This window comes from Scyliorhinus canicula, chromosome 2, assembly GCF_902713615.1.
Source record: "Scyliorhinus canicula chromosome 2, sScyCan1.1, whole genome shotgun sequence".
NCBI lineage: Eukaryota > Metazoa > Chordata > Chondrichthyes > Carcharhiniformes > Scyliorhinidae > Scyliorhinus > Scyliorhinus canicula.
The window spans coordinates 236757082-236766613 of record NC_052147.1 but is presented as its reverse complement, the minus strand read 5'-3'; the positions used below and the strand labels follow the sequence as shown (position 1 = coordinate 236766613).

General features: G+C 39.5%; 1 protein-coding gene across 2 annotated transcripts in view; it reads right to left on the bottom strand.

The window, feature by feature from the left end:
• The window catches only part of ccdc93 (coiled-coil domain containing 93), a 76896-nt gene continuing 67364 nt past the window's right edge, over positions 1 to 9532 (bottom strand). For both annotated transcript variants that reach the window (XM_038789838.1, XM_038789839.1), the window contains 3 exons: positions 7969 to 8053; positions 6068 to 6181; positions 1 to 3907 (listed from right to left, as the gene is read on the bottom strand). In XM_038789838.1, coding sequence (XP_038645766.1) covers positions 3860 to 3907; positions 6068 to 6181; positions 7969 to 8053 — 247 coding nt within the window. In that variant the 3' untranslated portion in view covers positions 1 to 3859. The remainder of the gene's footprint in view (positions 3908 to 6067; positions 6182 to 7968; positions 8054 to 9532) is intronic.

Sequence of the window (9532 nt, the reverse complement as noted above, 5' to 3'; positions counted from 1 at the left end):
TTTTCTTTATTGCAAAAATATACTTTATTCATAAAATATCTGTAAGAACATTACAAACATTTCAAAATGGTTGTCGCAGAAGATGCAATATTATTCAGGTTTTCTACAGATCACTTTACACTCTCAGGTGCTTCAATACAATCAGAAAAACATTACAGACATATCGAAATGGTCAATGGTCTTTAGGTTGCTCACATGAGATCATGTTGCACTCTGAGGTACTTCAGTACAATTGCGATACATTTAATGAGAGTCATGCATCCGAGGGGCTTCTGTTCAATTTGCAGCCTTGGTGCACAATGGCTGAAAGGGTCTTTTTCCATTGCACCTCTGTGGCGGCTGCCCCAAGCTTTGGTGCATCCTTAATCATGTAGTTATTGTTGAATTTTCATGATCTGAGGCAACCTGGGCAGAAGTGATGGGTTTGCTGATTTGATAGACGCAATGGTCAGCTGTCACATGCATCCAGGAAGAATGTTGTAACTAGTTATTTAGTAGTACAGAATTTTAGTACTGTATTGCTGAAAAAGACACGCTATCAAAGCTTTTCAACTTGCACTCATCAGGATCGCTTGCAAGAAATTACCAAACTGTAACTGAGGAAACAACAATTTACAGTGCATCAGGAGAGTGGGCTGATTTGTTGGCAAGTGGACTGAGGCATTGCCATTGAGAATCCAGCATGGAAGAGTTGGCTGCCCAGCCTTGCTCAAATTCAAACTGGATAGGTCGACTCAGATCAGTCAGGGCATTGCTGTACGAATGAACCAGGCAATTAATGTTCTCGACACCTTTTTTATCTGAAGGAAAGCTTAGTGTGCACATTTCTTCTGTCTGCAAAGGCAGGGACCTGTGCATGAATAGGTGTGGCTTCCAGCATGTGCAAGAACAAGCCAAACTGAATCTTAAATTGACGTTCAGTATAATTCACAATCAGAAATTTATTTAAGCAGGTATTTTCAAATCTCAGATTCGTATGAACGAAGAATAGGCCATTCAGCCCCTCTAGTCTGCTCTGCCATTTAATCTCATGACTGCTGCGATTGTAACCTAAAATCTGCATTCTGTACTCATGATCTACCACTGCATTAAAAATATTCAGACTCCTTCCACAATCTTTTCAGGAAGAATTCCAAAGATTCATGACCCTCTGAATGAAAATAATTCACGTCATCTCAGTTTTAAATGGTCAACACATTATTTTTAAACAGTGACACCTAGTTCTACATTTGCCCAAGAGGAAACAGCCTCTCCACATCCACTGTGTCAAGATTACTCAGGATCTTGTACGTTTCAATCAAGTTTACTCTTCTAAACTCCAGCCGATAACAGGCCTAGCCTGTCCCACATTCCCTCTCAAGACAACACACCCATTCCAGGTATTAGTTTGGTAAACCTTCTTGAACTTCTTTACATCTTTTCTTAAATATGACCAACATGTACTGCAAATGTGCCCTGTACAACTGAAGCATAACCTCCCATCCTCCGTATTCAATCCTCCTCCCAATAAATAACATTAACTTTCCTAATTATTTGCAGTACCTGCACATAATCACATCTAATATTGGACACTGATCAACAGTGAATTTGAGCACAAGATGAAACCCATTAATGTATGCAAGGAATTTCTTATAAACAGCTCCAGATACAGTGAACAAAATGAAGTAATCAAACCTTTCCTTAATGTACTAGTTGCAAAATCTGTCATTGGGTTCTTTATATGGTCAATATTTTGGATTCCTACAGTTCCGCACACTTAAGATTAACCTTATCAGCAACCTCATTAATAGACTGCAAGTCATTTGCTCACTGTGCCAAGGTACTGAGAAATAATCTACAGATGTTCTTAAGAACCAGCTTATGAACTAGTTATCATATAATGTGCAAGTTTAAAAGGACAAACAAATTGGAGAACATGGACAAATATCAAGAAAACCTTATTTCAAATATATTTTAAAAACTATCTTGTTCGACAGGCAAAGGATTGAGATTGCTAAATACCCAGTAGGGAAAGTTGGCGTCTAGTGATCCCATGCTCTTCTCTGTGCTCAAAGATTTAAGGATCATCCTCAAAATGCTGCAGTTACCTTAATTCTGTTGTGATTTTCACTGTCCTTCTTTGTGTTTAGATCGATGCAACAGATTTGAACAGTAAAATTCACTGGAGGATCCCATGTGAGGTAATTAAAACAAAGGTAAAGTGACCACAAATACAACGTTTGCATGAGAAAAATAAATCAGCTAGTTGAGAGATTCAATTCCAACAGATAAGACATCGGGGTAATGTAATGTATCAAAAGGTCCTAAACAGGGTTAGCAGTACTGGTGGCAAGTGATCTTAGTACTGGACGACCATCAAACCGGAGATAAATGGAAAGAGAGAGAGAGATCAGGGGGATATTAATTCAACAGATGATCACATAATTCTCTACAAAGAGCATTTCCAATTATTATAGCAGATTAACCAAATTAAAATTGGCAAGTATTTTAGGAACAATGCTTAGGTAGGGAAGTTGGCATGCACTGTTCACTACTGAATCAAACAGTTCATTTTGATGCATGCCTGATGGCAAGAATGTTACTCTGTTGTTTGACAATTGCTGGTCTGGGAAAAAGGACAGCGAGTGATTTAGCATTTATACATTGTAACAAAATGCTTCACAGCCAATTGAAACATATTTAATGTTTAATGTAAACTAACTACAAAAAAACAATTTTCACACTAAATCCCCCAAAACAAATGTCAATAACCAGATAATCTGTGTTTTTATGATATGGGTTGAGGGGGTAAAACTTGGCCAGGACATCAGAATCTCTCTGCTCTTCAATACGCTTTTGAATATTTTATGTGCACAAGGGCAGAGGGGGCCTATATTTAACAACACAAGTGAAAGTACCTTTGACAATGTAGTATTCCGTCAGTCCTGCAGTGAAGCTTAGAATATGTGGAAGGGCAGGATGTTCCGTGGGCAGGATTTTCTAATCTTGCCCAAAGTCAATAGACTTTTGGCTGCCTCTCCAAATAAACCCACCATCTTCTGACTGAGAAACACTGAGCTATGACTGACATTAGCTGGTACAACATTAAGTCATCATATATGAGTCAGTGTTTCGGATGATCAAAGTCAGGAAATGGACAAGCAAATTCACAGATCCTGATACTTCCATACCTATATATATATATATATATATGTATGAGAGAGAAGTTCAAGAATGTTAGATAAAATATAACTAACCAATCCCAGATCACAACTTCTGTTCAAAGTGCCCAATGATCTCAAAAAGTTGTGCTTGATAAAACGTTATATATGGGCACATTTCCCATCCTTGACATTTTAGAAATGTCAGGTTACCCAATGTCAAATTCTGTATCAAAATAAAGACAGTGTACAGAAAAATTCCAAGAACAGAAAATGCTGGAGCCACAATAGAAATTAATCTTTGAATTAAATCACCCAATTAGACTTTGCAGCATTAAAGGAACACTGATACTTTGGCCGTAAAATACTTTTAAACAAAAATGCATGTCCCTGCCACATAACAAACATACTCCTTGCCTGCAAATATCAATTCAGTTTTAGTTGTTAAGAATGCTGTAATTTTCTTAAATTCAGAAAATATATTTTGCAATCAATTTATTATACAACAGATTGTTTTGCACAGTAATAACTGGTTTACTCAGATCATCTTATTGTGTCATTGATATACAAAGTTCTCATCTGCGTAAATTACACAAACAAAAATAAACTATGAAATGCATTCAGTTCCATCTCCTGTTCCTTAGATTTGATTAAGTAATGAATTGAGGCCGTCAACTGGAGGAACACAGCAAGTCCACTTAGATCCCTGGTGAATTCATTTAGGAAGCCCCTTTGGATCTCAATAACACTTCATTTTTACGACACTCCTGCAGATTAGAGCAAATTAAATGTTAAAAAGAGGCTCAGTGCTGTAAAGAATACATCTGTTTATAAGTACATGGCTTTATATTTATAGAACCTGAGTTTGGAAAATGTAATTGTCTGAAATGAATTTGGTCAGATCCCACTATGATGTACACTAATTACTAAGAATCATCTATAAGGTTATACTATTGTGCTTTGCTTTTAACACAGATTGGAATACCGTGGTAGTGATAACATAGACCAGCTTGTTAAAAAGATTTAACTTATTTTCCCATCATCCCCAATACGTCCCCGTGCCATACTAATCATTGAACAAAGTCTTTTGGTCACCAGTGGTTAGCACTGTTGCTTCACAGCAGCAGAGTCCCAGTATTCGATTCCCGCTTGGGTTACTGTCTGTGCGGAGTCTGCAAGTTCTCCCCGGGTCTGCGTGGGCTTCCTCCGGGTGCTCCGGTTTCCTCTCAAGTCCCAAAAGACATGCTTGTTGGGTGAATTGGATATTCTGAATTCTCCCTCAGTGTACCTGAACAGGCGTCAGTGTGGCAACTGCGGGATTTTCACAGTAACCTCATTGCAGTGTTAATGTAAGCCTACTTGTGACAATAATAAAGGTTATATTATTTTAATCCTTCATATGTTTTGTGACTTTATTTTCTCTCACCAAGTCCAAAATTGAGTGTTTTGGTTCAGGCTGCACATTACTTCCCTTCCAGTTATTGGATCATCACTGAGCTAAATCGCTGGCTTTTAAAGCAGACCAAGCAGGCCAGCAGCACGGTTCGATTCCCGTACCAGCCTCCCCGGACAGGCGCCGGAATGTGGCGACTAGGGACTTTTCACAGTAACTTCATTGAAGCCTACTCGTGACAATAAGCGATTTTCATTTTCATTTCATTTTTCATTTCATTTGAGTTTGACGGAAATGGTCAACTAGTGAAGCTAACTTCTCCATCCCGAATCTGAAGGAGAGTAGGTGCCATTTAAATATTGGAAAACGTATAAATGGTCAGTGTTTTCTACCTCAGTCACTTTTCTGTTCTTCGGTGATAATATATTAGAGGGCCTGGTTTAGCTTAGTGGGCTAGACAGCTGGTTTGTGATGCAGAACAAGGCCATCAGCACAGGTTCAATTCCCATACCAGCAGCTGAGAATTCGGAATTCTCCCTCGGTGTACCCGAACAGGCGCTGGAATGTGGCGACTAGCGGTTTTTCACAGCAACTTAATTGCAGTGTTAATAAAGATTATTTATTTATTTATATTTAAGACACCTGCAATGTGATGTTTCAGTTACTCAATTGCAATTCGATTAATTGGGAGATTATTTAAATTTAGATAATTTCATTAAATTGACTGACTATTGTAACTTGTATTTCAAATTGGCCCATGCTAAGCACACTATCACCGTTGCCTCTCCAATTACCATGAATCAAACCCCCTTGCTCCTGGGCAAACGATCAAATTCCATCCAAGTCCTAGTTTCCCATGTTTCAGCCCAAGTTCTAGCCACTCTGCTGCGTCTAGCTCACAGAGCTGGAGCCTACTCTCCATCTCAGCCCACTATACCAGATAACACTCAATCCACACTTGGTGACGAAGTTCACCTCACTTCAAGTAAGAGGAAAAGAGGCATGTGGAAGAAAGGGCAGAGAGAGAAAGCTACACAAAATGAGATTGAATAAAGAGTGAGAAGTAGCAAATGAAAACAAAAGCAAAAATAATAAATGACAAAGATAGAAGCAAAGAAACAGATTAGAAAGAGACATTTAAAAAAGAAAAAGTGTTGAATGCTAGGGCAGTAGCTTTAGTGCATTATAATTAAGACATTCTTATGGTTACATGTAGTTTCCAAAATTATTCCCTCTAATCATATTAACTATGCAAATAGACATTACAGCATTACTGCAATTTGACAAAAGCTGATTTATTTTACTTTTCCATAATATAATCCTTTGTTCCTTTGAATATTAGGGGCTGGTTTAGCACCGGGCTAAATCACTGGCTTTGAAAGCAGACCAAGGCAGGCCAGCAGCATGGTTCACTTCCTGTACCAGCCTCCCCGAACAGGTGCCGGAATGTGGCGACTAGGGGCTTTTCACAGTAACTTCATTTAAACCCTATTTGTGACAATAAGCGATTTCCATTTTTATTCACCAAAATTACCTCTTTAAATTCTTTGACAGTTTTAAAGTACAAACGCTGTTTCTCCAGCAGTTCAAGGTACTCATCATTCAATTGATCACGTCTCATTTTGTTTTCTTGCTTTTTCTTCTCCAACTTGGGATGGTTGGAATGCAGGAAAGAAAAAGGACAAAAAAAAAATCAAAATTTAAAAAAATTATCAGCAATCAACTTTGTAATGAGGACTATATTACATTTACAACTGCAAAATAATCAATTAAATATGGATACTATGGCACAAAAACAGAAAATACTGGACAATCGCAGCAACATCTGACAGCATCTGTGGAGCGAGAAGGGAGCTAACGTTTCGAGTCTAGATGACTAATTGCAGATGTAATGGACAGGTCATTTCATGTTTGTGGTGTAAACGTACAAACGAAATCTACAAGATAAGGACATGGAGTTAATGATCAGGTATTCCCAAGGTGGCATGAATAATCCACAGAAGCTGTGAACTTCAATCTCCTTACAGAGCATTCTGAAACAGCATTTTCTTCCATGTGCACACTTTTTAAATTATAAATTTAGAGTACCCAATTCATTTTTTTCAATTAAGGGGCAATTTAGCATGTTCAATCCACCTACCTTGCACATTTTTGGGTTGTGGGGGCGAAACCCACGCAAACACGGGGAGAATGTGCAAACTCCACATGGACAGTGACCCAGAGCCGATATCGAACTTTGAGACCTCAGTGCCGTGAGACTGCAGTGCTACCACTGCGCCACCGTGCTGCCCCCAAGTGCACACTCTTAATAAATAAAACTGCTGCTCGTCTTCACCTACAGCTGACTATCGAAGTGTCTTTCAGATACTCAAGGTGGCGGCTAGCAGAATGGGCAGACATGACAGAAAAAAATATCAAGTGATGCATTATCACAGAAGAGGCAAGGGGAAGCAATATAATTGAAATGGTACAATTCTACAGAGTGCACCAGAACAGAAGGACCAAGGGGGGGCCATGTGCATTGATCTTTAAAAGGTGACAGGACATATTGAGAGTAGTTGGCAAAGCATGTGAGATTTTGACTTCACAAGTAGAAGTACAGAGTACAAAAGCAGGAAAGTTATGCTCAACCTTTATAAAACTCTGGTTAGGCCTACAAAGTATGCATTATTTCTACATTTTAGGGAGTATGCGAGGCCCTTGAGAGGATGTAGAAGGGATTTACCAGAATGGTTCCAGTGATGAGGGATTTTAGCTACAAGGTTAGGCTGGAGAAGCGAAAGTTGTTCTCCTTGGAACAAACGAGATTGAGGAGAGATCTGACAGAGCTGGCAGTTTAGTTAAGGTAGACAAGGAAAGGCTGATGCTATAAGGACTAGGGGAACACAGATTTAAAGTTTTGAGCAAGAGATGCGGGGGGGGGGGGCGGAATGAGAAGTACTTTTTAAAAAAAAAGGCAGTGTGCCAACGACCTGGAACCCACTGCCAGTGAAGGTGATGGCAGCAGAGACGATTAATTAAATCAAAAAGAAATTGGTTGGGCACTGGAGAACAATAAACCTGCAGGAGTATGGGTCTATAGTAGAGGAATGGGACTGATTGGACTGCTTTACAGAGAGCAGGCATGAACCCACTGGGCTGATTGGCCTTCTGCACTGTAATGACTGAATGTAACTTAATTATTCAAAGATGCATCTTATTTGGTTCAGATGCCCTGTACAGTTCTGATATTTCATGCAAATCTTTATTCTTCCAATAAAGCATCGTCACTATTCTCTGCACTCAACTTTTGCCTGGTTTTTTTCATCTCTGCATTCAACAATCATATAACCCTTTTCAATCGTACCATCTAAATGTGGGACCTCTTTACCCTTTTTTTTTCCAATGCCCATTTTTCCCGCCAAATGGAATAGCTGAAAATAACAGGATTATTACCTTCATGCGATTCTGTTTAATACCTTCCACAATCTGTTCCATCTGGCGCAGGAACTGATCTCGAGCAGTAGTAGCAGCCATTGCCCTGAAAAATATTTTTAAAAAGTAGTTTACGAAAACACTGCACAGTTGTTCTTGTTAGTTTATCTTCACATCCATACACTTGTTAAAAATCCTTTGGGGAATAGTGGGGGAAGGATTTCCGAGATGATCAGCCTGTTGGACCACGTCGAACGCTACTTCAGTGGCCAACAAGTCTTGGTGTTGGGTCTGAACTTGGAAATTCTGGTCCAGTGGTAGGGTCACTACCACTTCGCCACAAGGCCTCCAACTGCACAGTATACAAATTAGAAACAAAAGAGATCACAGATGCAGGTGTAATATTTTATTATAGGCTACCCTGAGATAATCCGTCGCATTTCAACAGAAAAGCAAGCTTTATTTCTCTTCCTGTTTCTTCAAATGTAGACATTACTCTCCAGGAATGCGCATCTAAAGAAAACTGGCAGATGCAATTGAAATAGCCAGCTTCCTACATTGGTTGCACGAAGCACCAACCTCAAAAAGACACTATGTTCAGCTTTTCTCCAAATCATGGTTGTCCTGTGCGGAAAGATTGAGCTGGTTAGGCCGATAATCGTAGATGATGAATGAGAAGTGTTCTTATTGAAATAACGAGGGGACCTGACAGTCCGGGTGCTTGAGTGGATGCTTCATAGCTTAAAACTAAGAGGTCTTCCATTTAAGACAGAGGAGGTGCAATTCCTTCTGAGGGTCGTTAATCTTTGGAATTCTCTTTAACAGAGAGCAGTAGTGGAGGCTAGGTCATTGTATGCAATATATTCAAGGCAGAGTAAGACAGATTTTTGATTGCCAAGGGAGTGTTGTTTTTAAATTTTTATTTTTATTTTTAAAATTTAGTGTACCCAATTCATTTTTTCCAATTAAGGGGCAATTTAGCGTGGCCAATTCACCTAGCCTGCACATCTTTGAGTTGTGGGGGCGAAACCCACACAAACACGGGGAGAATGTGCAAACTCCACATGGACAGTGACCCAGAGCCGGGATCGGACCTCGGCGCCGTGAGGCTGCAGGGCTAACCCACTGCGCCACCATGCTGCCTGCCAAAGGAGTGTTATTGGGAATTGTGGAAGGTCGTGGTGTTCAGTGAGGAAATTGGACAGCCAAAATCAGAACAGTCACTATCTTATTGAATAGCAGAGGAGGCTTGATGGGCCAAATGGCTTATTCCTGCTTCTATTTATGAATTTATGGTATATTCCATATTTACTTAGACCAGAAATAATCCAAAGGACCTATTTTAAGAAAGAAGTTTGGATTCAAAGAGGGGAGGAAAATGCTAAGAGACGATGATTAAGAATGCAGCCAATACTTTCTTCCCATTCTTCCTGCCACCCATGAGTAATGACAATATTGGATCAGGAAGGGGATTAGGAGTAGCACAAAGTACATTATCTGCACAGTATGGAAATTAAGGGAGATGATCATACAGTACTGGCATGGCCAGGTTGGCAAGTCTAGGTTTTTGCAATTATGCCAAATT